Source organism: Sprattus sprattus, assembly GCF_963457725.1.
Source record: "Sprattus sprattus genome assembly, chromosome: 16".
Taxonomy (NCBI): domain Eukaryota; kingdom Metazoa; phylum Chordata; class Actinopteri; order Clupeiformes; family Clupeidae; genus Sprattus; species Sprattus sprattus.
The window spans coordinates 13,870,867-13,890,668 of record NC_137914.1 but is presented as its reverse complement, the minus strand read 5'-3'; the positions used below and the strand labels follow the sequence as shown (position 1 = coordinate 13,890,668).

The 19,802-nt window shown below is 43.3% G+C and overlaps 1 protein-coding gene across 2 annotated transcripts; it reads left to right on the top strand.

Moving 5' to 3' along the window:
• The first annotated feature begins 4,497 nt into the window (after window positions 1-4,497).
• Window positions 4,498-18,806, top strand: tfe3a (transcription factor binding to IGHM enhancer 3a). 2 transcript variants are annotated; one of them, XM_080853969.1, is made up of 10 exons: window positions 4,498-4,745; window positions 7,888-8,001; window positions 9,795-10,032; window positions 10,918-11,142; window positions 12,596-12,691; window positions 14,840-14,957; window positions 15,315-15,365; window positions 15,775-15,850; window positions 16,418-16,574; window positions 17,354-18,806. In XM_080853969.1, exons 1-10 carry the CDS (start codon window positions 4,573-4,575, stop codon window positions 17,834-17,836), a joined length of 1,731 nt encoding a protein of 576 aa, XP_080710095.1. In that variant the 5' UTR covers window positions 4,498-4,572; the 3' UTR covers window positions 17,837-18,806. The 2 variants fall into 2 exon arrangements, with proteins under 2 accessions (XP_080710095.1, XP_080710096.1); XM_080853970.1 differs by lacking the exon at window positions 4,498-4,745 and adding an exon at window positions 6,717-7,023.
• Window positions 18,807-19,802: the final 996 nt, after the last annotated feature.

Genomic DNA, 19,802 nt, shown 5'->3' with positions numbered 1-19,802 from the left:
TTTTAGAGACTTGTATTTTTTAGAAAGATGTATGTATGTATAATCTGGCAATAGGTCCCTGTTCTGTAATAGTTCCCACAATGGTGCTTTTTACAAGCGTATACATTGACACTTTAAAGAACATCTGAAAGGGGTCAAATGGCTCTGAGTTATTGAATGCCTTGTGGGCAAGATCTCCTGTAGTCAGGACAACTCCCAATGGTGCTGTATTAAGAGCTTCAAGACCAATCAAGCGATTCAACCACTTTAACAATCTTATTAGGGCAAGTGTCTAGTGCCTGTCCAGTGTCAGTTTGACGCAGGCTTGAGAGTGCTAATACTCTTCGACACTGGAGAGAGGATTTGCTTTTTTATGATTCAATCCTATTTTACTAAACAGCCCCTCTGCCATCCAGTGGAGTATGACTGTATTACAGCCTCTTTCTGAGGCCAAAGTTTTTCCCCTCAGTCAATCACACATAAAGGAGATACAAACTTCCAAATAAGATAACTATATATATATATATATATATATATATATATATATATATATATAGTGTGGCTGGAATTTTAGCTTTGGAGATGTATACCCTAAGGCTCATGTTTTTAACTTGAGTATGTCATTTTGTGAATTTGTGCATGGAGGTCGGTCAGCGACAGGAAGGCTTTTTTCTGGTATTTGATAAGATTGTAGATAATGGGAGTGTATTTGTAGCAAGATGATTTTTAAAAGTCTGAAACTGGGGCAGATTTGTATCATCATAACATCAGAGGTAATGCCTTATGAAGCATTTTGATAAATAATAGAAAGAGAAAGTATATATGAAGAAATACATGGCAGATGTTATGATTGAATTGTTGAGTGTTTTGAATAGCAGTGTTTTTGTGTATGGAAAATACAAAAGGTTATTGGCACCTGCATTTGTAAATATAATTTATTCTCCTCAAAGCCCAGTTTTTGTGGGTCTGGTATCGTTGAGAAGCTTGCTGTTATCTGTCATTTGTGGTCTGATTTGGACTTCTGATTAGCGTGGTGGGTCATACCACGGGGTATGTGGGAGTAGCTATAGTTATTTTGTCTGCTCCCAACCAGAGGTACTCAGCATTCGAGAAAAAAGAAACTTTATAACTTTGATTTGATTCCTAAAATTCTTACCCAACACGACACACCTGTAAAATGAATTCTGTGTAGTTTTTTTTGGTACTGTTTCTTGTCAAATTATTGCTCTATTCAAAAGCCAGGCCGACTAGTCAGAAGCATAAGGGTTGTATATAAACAGTTTAGTCATCTTGTGTCAGATTTTTCTTCTCTTCCACGTGTGCTGTCCAGCAAGATAATTCAGAATATGCGTACTTCAAGTGGTGTAAGATGAGTATGTGGGACAAAGTCAACCAGTTCCAGATGTATTAACATAATTTAGTGCTGATTAAAGCTCAGTAAAGTATTTGTTTCGAGCAATCATTTAGTCATTCGGTGATGAGATGAGATTGACCATTGTATGGATCTGCTGTACGCTGGGTTTTTCCCCCCTCAGCATTATCGTTTTTGAATCATGCCTTACAGTACTTGTCACTTAGCGCTATCATCATTTTATTTTACCTCTGCTTTTGCCAAAGTATACTGCAGGAACACGACTGAGTCATTGAGTCATTCAGTACATTTCTGTTAATTTGTGTTTATCTATATGTGTGTTTTTTATTTTTATACCTTGTATTTATTGTAATTTTCTTTTTCTTAAATTCCAGTTGAAACTGCATTAGGCCAAAACTAAAATCAAGCGTTTTAACATGTAAAAATGGGTTGATCAAAGCAAGTAGAATCTGTTCATGTCCAGATTAAATATTCTGTACCTCTAATTTAATTTAGTGCATGAATTTCTGTTTTATTTTTTTCCGTTATTTCTGAGGCTTAGTCAGATTATGTAAACTCTAGCAAGTAGGCATGAGTAGGCTGACGCCTTGGTGACATGGTCATGTTATCTTAAAACAGCAATCTTGTCTCATTTTCGCAGTTTTTATCCAGTCACAGATATCTGATTTTTCTTTCTCGAGTTGCAGTTCAGCGCATGTTCATCTTGACTACAAATGCATGTATCAGTTTAGGTCGCTTCAGCCTACCCCTTCTGAAGAGATTTTGCGATTTCTGATATCTTGAACATTTGAGTCCTTTTTTTAATAGTTACCCTTCTTTGAGCTCAGCTAGGCTCTTTGCAGAACTCTTTCAGTGGGCTTCTCCTACAGCAAACACTACCAGATTGCTGCAATGTCAAGGGAACAGCTGTGCTGGCGTTGAGCTTTTAGTTACTGTAATTTAGCTTCAAGATGGGCCCAATATGGCACCACTGCAGATGTGAATAACTATATCAAAGGATTACAACCTAGATATGAAAACCTGTGGTTCTGTTAACAGTTACAACCCTGTGAAATGGACGGCCACCACAGTCCATGATACCTCAGCAATATTCCTTCTCATGGGAAAGTCTGGCAAGATTGAAATGGTGAATGATTCTCCACAGTGACGCTCATATGGCTACATGTTAGCAACTCTGTAAAAATGATACTCTGCCACTCCACAACAAGTTAATAGTGGTCCTCATTTGTCTACATGTAGTTACATTTAAAATCAGGGATATCTACAGCTGGCCATCAGTGGCCTTGCAGCACTTCACCTTTGGAACTCCCCTCAGGGCATATTATTTCACTAGCTGTGTATGAGTCTAAAAATGTCTCTGTGGTCGAACTCAAATGGGGACCACCTAGTCGGTGTTAAATGAAATGCTGTTTGGAGTAAAGAATATATAATGTACTTCAAAAAACATTTTATGAGAGATGAAATCAGCTGAGATGTCCATAGCAGACTTGCTTGTAACAATCTTCCACTTTATAGCTTGAACACCACAAATAGTTAATAGTGATCAATCAGCTAATTAGTTTCTGTATTTCAAAAAGTTGCCCAACAATAGACCACACACACTACACACACAGAACACGGCTCCCATGGTGGTTGGAGAAAAGTGCTTGACAGCACTGTACAGACATCAAGGCAAAAAATAGCTGGGGCAGCAGGAGTATGACAAGGCTTAGGTGCTTATGTTTCCCTATGACAATAGCTGAAACAGTAATTGATTTGTGCCTTTACCTTTTTTTCGGGCTTCATCCATACATGCCAAACTCCCAGAAAGAGCAAGTGCCTCAGCCCCATCAGCCCTAGCAGACTCATACAGCACCAGTCCATGCATCTATGCACTGTAAGTATGATATGAGTGTTGAGGAGAAAATAGACTGCCTGTTACATCTTGCCAGACAACCCAGTCAGGAACATTGGAGGATACACAGGGACTGTGATAGTCTATGGTGAAATATGTTGTAATGACACAGACATGAGCAAAGTTCAATGTTGGTTTAATTAAGGAGCCTTGCTAAACCAAACTATATGGCACAGTTTTTCATGGTTACAAACTGTATAGGTTAATTGTAAACATGACCTGAATATTACAACAATTGCTATTATAATGATTATTGTTATTACTATTATTATTATTTTAGTGGCAGGCCACTGGGTACCATTGTATGTTGACATCCCGATTAAATCTGTGCAAGATCATGACAATGTTTATGAATTTAAAAAGAATAAAATAAACGGTCAGTGTCAATCAATTTGACAACACTTTTCATTGTGTTGTCTACACTCATAAAGAATCTTCAGGTGACCCTTTTAAATAAGAACATTTTAAAGCTGTTTAGTGAAAACCAAATGTTCTATGACATACACAATATATCACTGAATTTAGACTATTCATAATTTGTAATGTATCATTCACATGTTATTTATACCAAAAGAGTTTGATGTTATGGAATATTTGTCGCTGGTGTAAGGGGTGATGAAATATTTGGTAACGTAAACAAACCTCTACTGTAACCACATTGGTTAAAGAGAAACATAGTACCACTGTGCAAGCTCATTCATTGGTTCTCTGTCTTGCCTATCCAACCTCGGCTGATCCCTTGTTTTGAAGGTTGAGTCATCATGGATTTTCCCCTCCCGTAATTCTTCAACTGAAAAGATACAGTGGACTACTTTCACCGGTCGATACAAGCTAGAGGGCTAAATTTTTCGGTCTTGGTCGCACGGCCGGAGTAGCCTATGCTCATTCATTCCAGGAACGGGGCGAACGGGTAAACTGTTAACTCGCTGGTTTTCTTGGTATCACTGGTTAGCTGTTCAATTCAATGGATGATTAACAGCTGGCAGTGTTAAGTCAGATTTCTGCAGGAATTATTTTACGCTTGCGATATAAAGGTATCTAAAGCAGAGCTAGCTAACCCGTTAGCAGTGTATCGTCATCTGAAGTAGTCTCTAGCCGTTCGTCGTATATCTTATAGCTTTCACTTATTAGCCGATACCGCTAACTTTAGCTCACATTACCTTGGTAAGAGCAAGGAGTTGGGAGCAAGTTCCTTCGCTGGTCATCATAGCAGCTAGTTAGTAGGCGTAACTCTACTAGTAGCATCAAATAAGTAGCCGCTAGCTTCAGACCTTATTCTCCTCCTCCAACGACATACCTACGATCAAAAGTGCATTCCTGCGGAGACATGTATGCCATCTCTGGTTCAGAACAGAAGAAGGGCGAGGGAGAAAAAGTTAAAGTGGAATTTTATCAAAATGTCAATCCGATGGCATCACCGGGGCAGCGGGTGCCCCATGATCAACCCCAGACAGTGTTCGTGATTCTTGACTCAAATACGGAGGCCATGAACCTGATCAGGTAAGCTGATGTGCGACAGTAGACATTTGGGGACCACCAGCTGCAATGTTGTCAAACTTGTGGGCCTGGTAGTAGCCTGTTTTTTGTAATGTAGTCCTAGTAGTTGCCGTTGATTCTCTTGTCTCTGGAGCTGATGTGTACATGTTTTGGCTTGCATTCGAACTGAAGTAGCCTTATTTGTAAAATACAAGAATGTTAAAAGTCCACAAGGCTTTAGAGAATACTCAATCATGGTTATTACAGTTATATAATGATATTGTTGTATCAGTGTAGTAATTGATGTGTACTAATCACTGATAATTATGCCAATTTAGCCAGTAGTCTTTATCAAGTTCAACTAGTACACTCTAAAAGGTTATTTATTTCTGAACTTTGTGTCAACCTTATCTGTGTTTGTTTTTTGTGTGGGCTGGCCGGGCCTGGAACATCTGCTAAATGTTTTGACATTTCACAGTGGCCGTGCATTTTCTGCTGAAATGGCCTTAATGCTTGTAGTGTAGGTCTGTCCAGCCGTTTCTGTCACCAAACTTGTCTAATACCATAGAATCTGAGATCAGGAAAAGGTAAATAAAGTGCTAAAAACGTGCTATAAAAGTGCTAAAAGACTGGCCCTTGTTACCATGTAATGAATGCTGGTCAAATGAATGCCATTCTTCCCGGCCACAATTCAGGTAATTAGGTTAGGGGGAGATGTCAAATTGTTGATGCTATGATTAGATATCACAAGAGAATTGTTATCCGTTGTCATTAAGGTTGACACAAACAGGCTGTTGTCCAATGTAATTAATAGCTTGAGTGAGTAGATGTAGCCAAGGACAACAACCCAGCCTACCTAAAACCTAAAAGAGCAACTGATTTCTTCTTTGGTTTTTTGCTATTACCCAGGGCCCATTATAGATGGTTCACCACACAGCATTCCGGTTACTGTACAGTCACTGTTCTACAATGAAATGTTTTTTCAGTTTGAGATTTTGTTAACCGAACTGGCTCAGCCTGAGGTTTAATGTTTAACTTGTTAAAATGACAGCACATGGCTTTTTTACAACCACAGCCAGCCACACTGGAGACAAAACATCACAAACGTTACTCACTCAAATATATCACTATTGTTATGTTATCCAATTAAAATCACAACATGCATATCATTATAAGATATGCTCTGTGCATAGCAGCTCTGGCTTTATGATGGACTTTTCCATGGTTTGAATGTAGGCACAGTACAGCCAAGTACAATCAATTCCAGAGTAAGGCTTTGGACTTATTTTGTGGACAGTATAGTTCCCCAAATGTTTGTAAGCATAAAGTCAAAGAATGCTTTGAAAACTGTTGTCAGAAAAACCTCATGTGCTGTAAAGGCCTTTTTTATAACCTCTGGCCAGGACCTTGAATCCAAGAGGATGTGACTCAGCAGATCGTCCCACAGACTTCTTTTTTTTTTTTCATTCTTCCCTGCTTCACTCAGTTGTTTGGGGGATTTAGTTCAGCAGAGCTAAGCAGTATTTCTTCATCTTATTGTCTGCAAGGTATAGACCTAGTTATAGAAAAAGTTAACTTTCAACACAAAATGTTGTGACTTATTTTGTGGCCCTTTGTTTTTGTGTTCAATTAGTCTTACTCTGGTCAAGTTTGTTTCAAAATAGATGAGAAGTAGCCCATATGTAGGCCTGCGTTTTTTTGGCTGAGGTGTCAGATAATGTTTGACAATCAGTCAAACAACATGGTCAATACACGATGTGGTTTTGCAACGAGCAGTAGCCTATAACGTCGAATTCAGTCACACTGTGTCGCCCTCTTGTGTTCATGGTCATGAAGGATTTAGTTTAGTAGCCTCCTATTTATAGAAACTCAGTCGATGTGTTTTGGTCTCTGGGACCTTGCATAACTCTATTACCTGAGTGCGTGAGAGTGTCCCTCGGTGCATCGATTCTTCACGTCGCGACTTACGGTTACCTAGCTGTCAGTAGATGGATAGGCAATCTGGCAATGAAATGTAGGCCTAATCCCTCCATGTTTTTTTTTGCCGGAAACCGGTCTGGAAAAGAGTGCGTCGGCTCGAACGGAGAAACATGGCTTCTCATTAGCGCGTAGTGGTTAATAGATTGTTGGATATTTCTTACGTCGCTGTTTCTGCAGTGTTACTATCGACCGTTAACAAATGAAAGCAGAAGAAAACGATGCTTTTCGAATTAGAAATTGGCCGTTTGGATAAAGGTCTGCTTTGCTTTTTTGCGTCTGTTTGCCCATTCACTTAACGGAGGCGGCAAATCGCTTCCAGAAGGTATGGGTGTTCATTTTTCCCACGACACTTTAATATTTCAGTGAGATACCTTTTTTAATTTACGGGCCAGACGTGTTGATAACTTTCGTTTCATGTCACATTGCTTGTGATGTGTAATTTGAATGGCGGACATGCTGGCAGGACACCAGTCTGTTTACATTCGTGTGGATCAGGCACAGGATGTCGCCCACGTCTGTCAAGAATCCAGAGAACACCTGCTGTGTTAAAGAGGATAAGCTATAAACCATTTGCGTTGCGTTCTCGAGTTTTACTATGTAATGGCAGGCGTGCGCATTTTGATTCGTAGTTATATTCCCATATTTGTATTGCTTTATGCAATGATGCCTGACATATTCAGATGTCATATCACGTAGCAATTATTTCCGCTGATCTGTCAATTCAGGCTTCTTACTATTGTGGCTACCTTGTGTTGCAAGTGTTAGGCTAATTATATAAGACCAGTTGTAAAGCACTGGGGATTAAAACCTTAACAAAATGGAAATTATTAGCTTTTATGTTGCATAGCTCAACCTGAAGGACAGCATTTCTTCCTGCTCGGACTTAATTACACCTTGCCGTTTTCCTTTAAGTGTAGCTTGAAGGATGTTATCATTGGTGTGAAGTCACCCTTAGAAATATTGAGGGGCTGGTTGTTGACAGCATGGTTGAGTGGGCAGAACCAACACATAGCACAGCACTTAGTCATGCTCCTCCTCAGTTCTTTTGTTCATTGCACTGTCAATCTGAATTACTGCAAAACAATCACAGAAACTTCCTGAGGCATTGAAGTTTGTCAGTCCTAATGTAATTTGAATGTTGGCCTAATTAGTGCCTGATGCATTGTGGTGTGATTCCATTTTTCAGTTTGGAACCTGTCCTTCCTGAGTCTGGCATAGTCGCGGACATCGAGGTGGAAGGCATTCTCACGTCTGATTCTGACACCTTCTATCAGCTGAAGAGCCAGCCAATCTCTCTCAGGTGAGTCACTACCTACCAGCGTGCCACTGCTAGCCAGCGAGGTACAGCCTTATGTGAACTGCTAAACCCTAAAGCGTGGTAATCCCACCCAATTTAAAACCTGCAGGCTGCCACCCCCTCACTACAGCTTTGTGAATGTAGTTTTTTTTTTACAGGAAACCAAAGCTAGATAGCCTCAACTTCCTGTGCTCACAATGCACATTTTATTAAGGGGATTTCTTTGGGGAACTTTGTGTTTGAAGGTACCATATGGTTCATGTACTCCATGAGAATCTGTCGCTAACCATGATACATGGATCTGGCTTTGTGGGAAAGAATGTGAAATAGTAATTTTAATAAACATTATCTTGAAATGTACATGGTAAAATCATGCACAGTATGGGTGTTTGTTTGTTTTTTTCATAACATTATACATTTCACTGACCTTTATTTACCAACTATTAGGCAAGTCTTCAGGTTTGCTGGTTCAGTACCTAACAGTAGCATGTCCAGACAAACCTCTCAACTCACTAATAGCTTCTCAGCTGTTATCGTTATGAGATTATGCAGGCCTTTTCAGCGAGCTATTGTAAACGTTGTGGTTTTCATTTTCCTGACAGCCTGGATTGTTGGTCCTGTAGCAGGTTTGCACACGCAGTGCAGGGGGAAGAGCAGAGAGGTGTTGGGTTCTTGTTTACAGAACATCCCCTCCGTCTCCATCCAGGGACTTCCCCATGACTCAGCTTAAATGCCAACTGAATATATAACTGGATTGAACGCTGAGGGAGGGAGGGAGAGAGAGGGAGAGAGAGGGAGAGAGAGACAGAGAGAGACAGAGAGAGACAGAGAGAGACAGAGAGAGACAGAGAGAGACAGAGAAAGACAGAGAGAGACAGAGAGAGACAGAGAGAGAGAGAGAGAGAGAGAAAGAGAAAGAGATAGAGACAGAGACAGACAGAAAAAAGCTCTCATAACCTAAACACACTCACAGCCCCTCCCCTTATTTGACGCTGTGACCTTTTCCTTTGCGTTGTTGATAGATTGAACTCTGATACGCTGTCTGAAAGAGATAAAAACCCCAGTATTGACTTCCTTACTTTGCTCCAGACTGTTTTGAATACCAGAAGCATCCCAATGATTCAGCAGAAAGGCACACCCTGTGCAGAGGGGAAACACTTCTAAAAATATACACCTCAGTGACTTTTGATTCTGTGTTAAGGCTAGATGAATGGATTAGAGACCAATGCCTTGGATTACTGTATTTTAAGTGGGAAATTCCTCTGGGAAGGTTTGCCATCTGTTTCATTGTCATACTCCAAAAAAAAAATCACTTCATGTCTTAATTAGCGTGCAAGTCTTTAAATAGCCCAAAAAATTGTAGAACACTACAGCACTGCAGACTTCTGAAATCCCTGTTTTGTAAAGTGATTATCATAGGCATGGTCTGGTAGGTAGCAGCCCTGAGTTGATTTAACCCATATAACCCCAGTCGTTTGTAATCACAGTGAAATATACAGTAGCAGCTATTGTTTCTGCTAATGCTTCCCCCCTTCTGGATCAGTGGTGTGGTGTCTAGTTCATTAGGCCACAACCCTGTGCTAAACCCACAAACTCATGCCTTGCGTCATCCAGCTTGAGATCAACAGGAGGATCATTACCAAGCGTGCACACACACACAGACACACACACACACACACACACAGATAGACACACACACACAAGTATACAAACACATAGAGACATACAAGTTACAGTAACCTGAAGTAAAATGGGTGAACTGACTTGAATGTACACCTCTTTCCCCGCACCCATAGTTCCTCTGTGACCCCAGCCGACCCGGCGCCGTCTCTCAGCACCACCATGACGTCGCGGGTGCTGATGCGGCAGGAGCTGATGCGACAGCAGGCGCGCGACCAGGAGCGTCGTGAGGCCCAGCAGCAGGCCAACAGCGCCCAGTTCCGCCTTGCCGCTGAGGCCACGCCCGCCATCTCCATGGCAACTGTGCTGCCCGCCTCCAGAGCCCCCGCGCAGGTGCCCGTGGAGGTGCTGAAGGTAAGAGGAGTGGCCTGCTGCACTGCCTAAGTTTGGTCTCAATCAGGAGGTGGACCCACAGCTGTTGAGTAGGGTAGGGTAGGACAGAGTAGAGAGTAGGGCACATGTGACATGCTGTGTTGACAGCAGCAGTGTTGACAGTACCTGATCTGGTTGTGTGTTCGTATTGTTGTCATCCATTTTTATCCATATTTCTTGGCCATTGTTGTGTACTTCATGTGCACATTGTGTTAAAATTGAATTGAATTGAATCGAATGACAAACAGTACATCCATACACTGTTTTTTTGTGGTAGCCCACCTGAAATTTAGGTACTGAAAACTACAGCTACTGGAAGTCTTATTGCTGGATTTTAAGGTTGTAACTCTCAAATGTACTGGCTTTTCTGAGTTGTATGTCTTGTTTGGCTAAAGTCGGATATAATGCTGAACATATTTTAGTGCTATGTGATGGTGTTATGTTGTGGTGCAACAAATTAGTTTGAACACATCAGTGGCTCACTTGATTCTCTAGAGCTTTTAATTAGCTTTATCCCAGCAGATTTCTCTACCATGTGCCATTGACAGTAATTACAGAGCCACTTCTCACATAGTCCTACTGCATCTATTTAGAACAGAAGAAGCTGTAATACAACTTCCTTTATTTTCATATGCTGATGAAGAAAACCCTAGTTAGAGATATTGAGTGTACTCAGTGTAGCTTAAGCATTCTGGTGTGCGATGACAAAGCACCATCAGCTAGCTGTCTGTAAATCTAGGCCAGTTCATGGCAGGTCATGAAACAATATCCCATGCTGTTCCCATGCTCCTGTGCCTCCTGTTATTCTTTCTGCTGAACCATTTTTCTGCCAACCCTAACCTCGTGGGATTATGTGGGCTTTCACAGGTGCAGACACACCTGGAGAACCCCACCAAGTACCACATACAGCAGGCCCAGCGGTTGCAGGTGAAGGAGTACCTCTCCCACACGCTGGGCAACAACGTGGCCATTCAGAAGCTTGGGGCCTCCCCCTCCACCATCTCGGGCTCCGCCCCTGAGCTGGCCCCTGCAGCCAATAGCACACCCACCAGCCCGATGGCTGTTCTCAGTCTCAGCTCCGCCAAGGAAGAGGTGCGTAGCCTTTCCATTGCACTTCATCGTGGATGTGGCAAGCATAATCAACAACTCACACACTTTTCAGTTCATCTTTCAAGTCGTCTTTCGGCGGAATAGAAAAACCTTTGTAAAGAACCAACAAAAGAATAAAAAAAGAATGTAGTCTCATTACGTTATGATTATCTATTGCCACGCCATTGCTGTTAAGTGGCCATTGATTAGTCACTTTTTTCACTTATTTGTCACACTTCAGCAAGGAAGCAATTACACGACATTACTTTTGCTTATTATGGGATAGTAATACTGACATGTAGGTGGATAAATCACTGATCCGCTACCATAGGTTTTGCTGAAACACTGCCCCATATGACCGTCATCCAGTAGACTCCATTTGCTCTTTTTCACTCTACACATCAAACTAAGAACACACATAGATAGACAGATACATAGCTTTCCCAATTGTAATTAGCTCATGCAGTAATTAAATCGTAAAATATGTGTTTATTGGATGGTGTTGGAAGGTGAAACCTTAAGCCTTATTTTCTTCCACTTTAGCTTGTGTGTGTAATGTACCAGTGGCAGATACAGCAGCAGCAGAATGACAGATTTGCTTTACATTTATTTCTGTTTGATTTATATTCTACATCCACGACCCATACATTTAAAATAAATAACAAGTGAATGATTGAAATGTTCCTGTCTGCATTAGCACAGTAAGCCCTTAACGATGCTATTTAGAATGTCTTTGACAGCAGTTAACTGTTTGCCTCGACTATTTGGCCACAGACTCAGGCATTGTAGTTCTTTTCTGAAGTGTGCTCAGTTCCCCCCTCTCCGCATACAATAGCATGCTGTGTCACCCGCGTGTGAAGCTGGTCGAGCTCCCCTCATCAGGGCTCTGTGTGTTTGACACCACACAGTGCTGGGAAATGCCTCACGCACAGCCCACTGACCTCTGCACACTTAGCACCCATAGGCCATACAGCCAGCCTTAGCTACCACAGGTGCCCCTGTTAGGGGGTTTGCTGCTTAGCCTTAAAGCACACAGGGAAGGGGGATGGTGGGGGGCATCCAGAAGAGGCAGCTGGATGCTAAATGCTAGGAGGCCATGAGGCCACCTGTGTGGAAGAACAGGTCTGACTCATCTGATTGCGCAGAGCTGAGCTGAAAAGAATTATTTGTGGTCGTCAGGGTCTGCTGGCAAAGAGGTACTGCCCGTAACTGTGTGGAAAGAATGAATGGGTGCTGAGTGTCAGTGCCCGTCATTTGTACGTGGCCAATGTGTCATCCCCAAAAGCGCTACGCGGTGTGTTTTTATAACCCTCCGTCGGCTGACTCAGTGGGGAAGCGACGGCCCTCCAAACCGAGGCCTTTGTAGAAATGTGTGAAACGGCTACCATCGGCCACAAGAGTTTCTGTTAATCTATCAAAGTTGTTCACTTTGTTCCTCGTTTGTTTTCCCCTGTAGATTGAAGACGTCATTGAGGACATCATCAGTTTGGAATCAAGTTTGAACGATGACTTCATCACGTTGATCGATTCAAGCTTGCAGCTACCCAACACGGTATGATGCTGAAAACTGGTTAATGTGTAGGGGAAGGGTGTTTGGGCTGGCGTCACTTCTGTCGTGTGTGTGTGTGTGTGTGTGTGTGTTTGTGCGCACGTCTTGTTGTCCTTTGTGTTTTCTGGAATGCATTCAATCAGTGATCTTTTGGAAGTGTGCTTTCCACTGTAGGCCTTAGCCTTAATCATTGATTTGTGCTGCTCCTTGCCCTTGTCTGAAAGAGTAGACAGATCTGACAGATGTGATACACCCGTCTGGTTCAATAGGGATGGCGATAGCCACAGAGGCAACGATACAATGCTATCATGATTTCTTTTTACGTTTCACAATACAGCAGGTGTTGCGATTCGAATCTGTGATCCATTACGTTTCGTATACTAGGAGTCTCTGCAGCCATCTTGCCACTGGAAATTTGTTCTCAGCTCTGTAGTTTTTTTGTCCCACTTCTACTTTTGTCCAACTTCTACTGTTCAACCACATTCTTGTCTGATAAGGTTCAGATGGAAAGCTGCACATGCACACAGCTTACCAATTTCTTCATCATATCAAACCTATGCGCCTGTATTTATTGACTCACGTTAATTCACTCAAAGGTAAAAAAAAAAAAAAATGAACTGAAGCATCTGAATGCTAATTATAATTAGCAGCAAAGTTCCCCATTATCAGATATATCTTCACTTAATTTGGTTTATTGCCATACATTTGGTTTATTGGCAAAGCCAGGTTGCTCTATCTCTGTTTCAGCGTGTGTAGGCTGACTGGCTGGCTATCACTGCTGGGTTAATTGTGCAGTAGAGTTTGTGTGCCAGAGCCCCAGGAATCCTGTAATATGGCAGTGGGAGTAAACATTCACTTCTGACACATGGCTATCAGTGGCCAGGCCTGAGGTAGCGTAGGGTCAGTTTGGGAGAGGAGAGAGAGAGAGAGAGAAGAAAAAGAGAGAGGAGGAGGAGACAGAGAGTGAGGGAGCAAGCGCAAGAGAGGGAGGAGACGGAGAGAGAGAGAGAGAGAAAGAGAGGATCTGCAGTGACGCTGGGCCTCTGCGAGTGTTAGAGCAGATAGCTAACTGGCTGTGGTCTCCTCCCGAAAACCATTTCCCCATTTTACAACAGTCCTCTCTTTTTTTGTGTGTGAGAGAGGCAGATAGGAAAGAGGAAGCGCTGTGCATTGAATGGGAGAAGATGATTTTGGTTTTACTACAAGAGCATGAAAAGAAACGAAATAAGACTGAGGTAAATGACTTATTTTGCTGTTGTTTTATGACTGTTTTAAATGGATGTGGTTTTCACGTGTGCTTCACATTTGACTGTCTGGTGATTAGTGTTTTCACGTTGAAGCTATATTTAACTTAACATGAGCCAAAGTGCACAGTGTGTGTGTGTTTCGGTTTTATGTTGTGGTATGGTGTAGGAGCACATGTTATTCAAGTGTGGTGTGAAATCACTTTAGCATTAGTGACTTCTGAGGACATCAGTGATGTTTAGCTGCTCCTTCCTCGTCATGTTCTTTAGTTAATCAAGCATCTACTTTTTTTTTTTTTTTTTTTTAAGTTATTTTCGAACCCATTCGATTGTAGCATGAGTCGATGCACAGAAGTATATGATCAGTGCCACGCCGCCAGTGTCATTGCCCAATCAAAATCCGGTGCTGGACATGCAATGTCTAACTGCTGTTCGACTGACTGCCATGCGTGAGGGTGTGGGGGATTTCTCAATGTCCGTGCTGACAGAAGTAGAATTTTAAACCACAGGTGCATTTCAGCAGAACTACAGCGGAGGACAGCGGGTTGTGGATTGGGTTTGTTTGCACCCGTGTAGTTTCATATCACTTTTTCAAATCTATCTCCAAACTTAACAATGACTGCCTCCTTGTTTTGCTCTGTCACCCATTGTATTCTTTCTGCACTGTATGAGAATGGTGAAGCCAATCCAGCTGGAGTAACGTGGCTAACGTTAAATGTTTGTGTCAGATTAGAAGCTGATAACCCAGTGCATAGTTCCTCCCTAGCCGAGGCTATCAGCAGAGGTTCTCCATATCCTCCTGCTGCAGAATGCCGTCTAGAAACCCTGTTATCTGTGGCTCGCCATGGAGATAAAAGAGTGGACGGGCCCTTGTGTAAACCGGCTGTTGTGATTGGTTGTCTTGCAGCTGCCAGTCTCAGGGGACCTCCTGGATGTGTACAGCAGCGTGGGGATGGCCGCCTCGACCATCACCGCCAGCAACTCCTGCCCTGCTAACCTGCACCACGTCAAGAGGGAGCTGTCGGGTAAGGGCCGCTTCATCCCCCCAACCACACACACATACACACGTCTCTTGTATTTCTTTCTTTTCTGTACATCTTTAATTTTTCCGTTCTGTACATATTTCCTTTTTCCGTTGTTTCCCACCTTTGGATGTGTCCTCTGCCCCAGCTCTCCCAGCCATCCCTGGCCTGGCGGCGCTCTCTGGCCGCTCAGCCTCGCGGCTCTGGCTCCAGTCTCGTTTCCACATCCCACTACTCACTTCCCCTTTTTCCCTCAACGCACAGCCGATGCCAATAAATATTTCATCTATGTACCGTTTATAAAGTTCTCCAGAGCAGCGCTATATAAATGGAGTGTTTTCTCTCCTCCGTCAGATGCAGAGACCAAAGCATTTATGAAGGAGCGGCAGAAAAAGGACAACCATAACCTCAGTAAGTTCCCCTTGTCCACTCATATTAAATCTCTGTTTGTCATGCATCCACAGGAAGCCTTTATAACCAGATTTACGTTCTAGACTTTAGACTCTTCCCACCCACCCACCCCCCCTAATTCTCATTGACCTGCACCCTAAATGTGCACGGCGCAGACATTTTTAAGAGGCGTTTCAATTCCAAGCATTCTGGATCAGACGGCAGACAGGTCTGGACTGTGCATTGCTGCTGAACTTTGACACTGGTGGATTATCCAGGGAGAAACATTGCCTCAGAGATCCGTCTGCGTGTTAGCCATTTCTTTTGCCTAGCTTTCTCAGGAATTTGCATCAAAGACAACATCGGGTTGACCTAACGACCCGTTTCATGCTCTCCCTGTTGACAACTCCTACGTGTCCCTCTCTTGCAGTTGAGCGCCGGAGACGGTTTAACATCAACGACCGCATCAAGGAGCTAGGTGCTCTCATCCCCAAGACAATTGACCCGTGAGTTTTAATGATGTTACACTTTTTTAATCCATTTCCCATTAGCAGACACTCACAGGGGTTTAGTCCAATGTAGTGCTGATCAAAAGCAGAAATGAGTAGAGGAGGGTATGACCTGTCTAGTTCCTCCTCCAGCCAGATTGCAATCTTTTGTTCTATTTGTTCTTTTAAAGTGATGACTACTACTGGCACAAGAGGTACTGTTAAGGACTTGTACTTCCTCAAACTGTAATGTCTCCCCCCATTGTGTCCCTGTGATTGCTGTTGACCAACTGTACACAGGGGTCATGCTCATTTAAGTAATTTCTAGAGAGACCTTAATGATGATTTTATCTTAAATACGCTGTACAGAAATAGTATATAATATATAATATATAATATAATAGACATTTCTCACTTCAGAGTTTTTAACTTAAGAGTTTAACTTAAGAACTTAAAAGTGTATCTCTCTCTCTCTATTTCCTTTCTGTCTTTATTCTCTTCTCTCTATCACTATCTGTCTCTGTTTTTGGACTGTTGCTCTCTCTCTCTCCTTCTCTTGCTTTGCGGCTTTGCTCACCACTGCAGGGGGGACAGGGATATGCGCTGGAACAAGGGCACCATCCTGAAGGCCTCGGTGGACTACATCCGAAAGCTGCAGAAGGAGCAGCAGCGGGCCAAGGAGATGGATATGAGGCAGAAGAAGCTGGAGCACGCCAACCGCAGCCTGCTGCTCCGCATCCAGGTCAGGGGAGAGATATAGAGAGAGAGACACACACACACACACACACACACACACACACACACACACACACACACACAAACAAACTCACACTCCAACTCACACACTCACACTCACACTCACACACAAACACACACAATCTCTCCGTCCCTCAATGTCATTTTGGCTTTGTATTCTGTAGTTGGACCTTTTGCTTAAAGGTTTTGCTCCGGTGAGAGCTATAAGAGTGAGAGAGAGAGTAAGAGAGTGAGAGAGAGTGAGTGAGTGAGAAGTGAGTGACAGTGAGAGAGAGAGAGAGAGAGAGAGAGAGAGAGAGAGAGAGAGAGAGATAGATAGATAGAGATAGATAGAGAGAGTTAATGTTGAGGACAGAAGGCAGAGAAAGGGAGATCTAGATGGAAAGGAAGCCCCAGAAACAGCCACTCATTTCCTTTCTGCTGTGATTGCAAACATCCTTCCACATTCATCCTGTGCTGGAAGTCAGTTTAGGGGCGACAGTGGTACAGGAGGTAGAGAAGTCGTTAGGCTCTAGTAATTAGTTTGATTCCTCACTGTTGAAGCGTTCTCGAGCAAGACACTGAACCCCTCATTGCTCCTGATGTGCAGTGTGCCATCAGTGTAGATGTAAAATGTATATACTCGCTTGTAAGTCTTCAATAAAAGCATCTGCTATTTGACTAAATGTAAATGAGACGCCAAACAGAAGGCAGAATGATGGTTGCCATGAAGTTTTTCATATTGCATCAGACTTACGGCTAGCTTCTCCGCTCCCATTCCCACAGGAACTGGAGATGCAGGCCCGTGTCCACGGCCTCTCTGCCTCCGCAGTGCAGAGCTCAGACCTCCTCTTGATGCAGCAGCAGCTGCTGCAGACGACGCCTCTGGAAGCCGCTGGGGCCGACAGCCTGTCCAAGACCCTGCTCAGCCTGGGCGGGGGGTCGCTGGGCCAGTCGGCCGCCTCCTCCTTCCTGTCAGAGGCCACAGCCGTGTCCCCAGGGGCCGGCGGCGGCACCCTGAGCTGCACACTGGACCTGGGTTCGCTCTCCTTCAGCGAGCTGGCCGACGACCCGACCGGCTCCATCTTCCACACGGCGCTCATGGCCGACATGGGCCTGGGCGACATCCTGATGGACGACGGCAGCAACGGCATCGGGCTGGCGCTCTCGCCAGTAGGGGGCGCCGACCCGCTCCTCTCCTCCGTCTCGCCGGGCGCCTCCAAGACCAGCAGCCGCAGGAGCAGCTTCAGCATGGAGGAGGACTTGTGAAGGAGGGACCGGTGCGTAGTGGCGTTACGTGATGTGAACTGACACGAACTCAGAATCACAAGGCCATTCCACCCTTCCCTGGGGGGTGACGCCATGGAGACATCGTGCTCAGATGTCCCCCAATCATGTTGAGTTTTTGGGCCAACTGTAGCGCAGTGGACCTTCTGGCATATTCTGATGGTGCTGTGTTTTAGCAGAACTGCCCCTCCCTCCATCCCCCTCTACTCTCTGCTCCTGTCCTGGCTCTGTAGTCTCCTGTTGGCCACTCAGCAATGCAGCACAACTTTCATAACCAATGCAATGCAGATTTTTCTTTCAGTTTTTTTTTTTTAAAAACCTTTTAGGTTTCTTAGTGATGTGATGTAAATTAGATGTACCACAGAATTAGAGACAACCAATTCAAAAAGCCCCTCCCTGTTTTCTCTAATTTCACTGTACAGCTTTAAACCTTGGTCGGAGCACCCTATTCACTGTATACACAAGCCAACAATGCTTTTGTTTTCAGGACACACCTGTCTCCATTCTGTTTCAGTGGAGACAGCAGAAAATCTGACATAATGTGGGGTCTGACCGAGCACCAGGCACCATCTTTATATCATGTACACCCTAGCTGTGTTTAACTTTATCATGATGACCACACAGCTGCTTTCTTTCTTTAGCTGGGAAAGCCAATTTACGTTAAAGGGATAGATCAGCATTTAAGAATCAGAACGTACAAACACAACCAGTCTTTAAAAAAATAAGCCTTTTTTTAAAAAGCCGTCTTCGAAGGTGTAACTACGGTGTGCGCACGTTAAGTAGAAAACGTATGTGTAAAATTCTCAGGAAAAAAAGAACAGAGACATGAACTTCCTGTTCAGCTGTGTTTTTCCCCCATATTCACCTCTTTTTTTTATAGTCTGCTGGGAAATTGTTTAGTTTGCATCTTTCCTGTGGATTTCGCTGGAGCCGTGAGGCGGTGATAGCGAAGCAGTGGCTGTATGTGTGTGTGTGAGATGGAGAGGGTGGGGGGGGGGGGGGGGGGGTTACACCTGAGGGAGAATGTGACAGTAGACAGAGCTGCAGAACATCTCACATTATAGACCCTCTGAGTTTGTCATTTGTGGTAGCGATGCCCATTGTATTATCATTTGTATTTGTAATATTCTCTGTGTTGTTTTTTTATATAGTATATTTTCTTAACCTTCAACCTGTAAATGGTGGTCTTACATGAATTCACTTTTGCCCATGATGACATATACTAGGTTAGGCTCAGGATTTTGGTCTTTGATTACTGGTAATCTACATATGCCCCATTGCTGTGTGTGTAGGCTCCACCATTAATCACATGGCAGTTAAGACCGTAACACCGTACAAACACCGTACAAATTTGTATTCAGTTCACCCTGAGTACCACATTCCTGATTGACAAGCACCTAAATGAAAACATTTTCCACAACAACGATCCTTATGAATCTCAGTCATGTCCCTGCCTAAACCATGCCCCTGTGCATAATCCTGTCCTGCACTGTTTGTGTAAAACCGCTTTTGGTATGTGTCAGATGCGTCAAATTCCAGTCTTTAAGCTGCTGTAAGCAGTTCCTTGTAACTCCATCCAGATGGGGGTACCCTCTCCCCTCCTCTCAGTGTGTTTTAAACATGCAAAATAATTGCCAGGCAAGTCTTCTCAGAGGTTTCCAGAGTTTGACAGAGTTCAGATTTGAGAGAGAGAGTTGAGAGTCCCAGAGACCTTACGTTTTTCTCCAAACATTTAGTTTCTAGTTAGCTCTGGCAATGTATGGCTAACCAGCTTGATGAGGATGTTAGCTCCTCATGCATGTTCCCACCATAATAGCTCTAACTGAAATAGTCACGTAACATAACACTGGTATTGCATAGAGAGTTGTGTTGTTGTTGTACAACTCCCATGATGCATAGTCATGATCTGACACCGAGATTTTTTATATGGCCCTAGCGAAGGGATTGC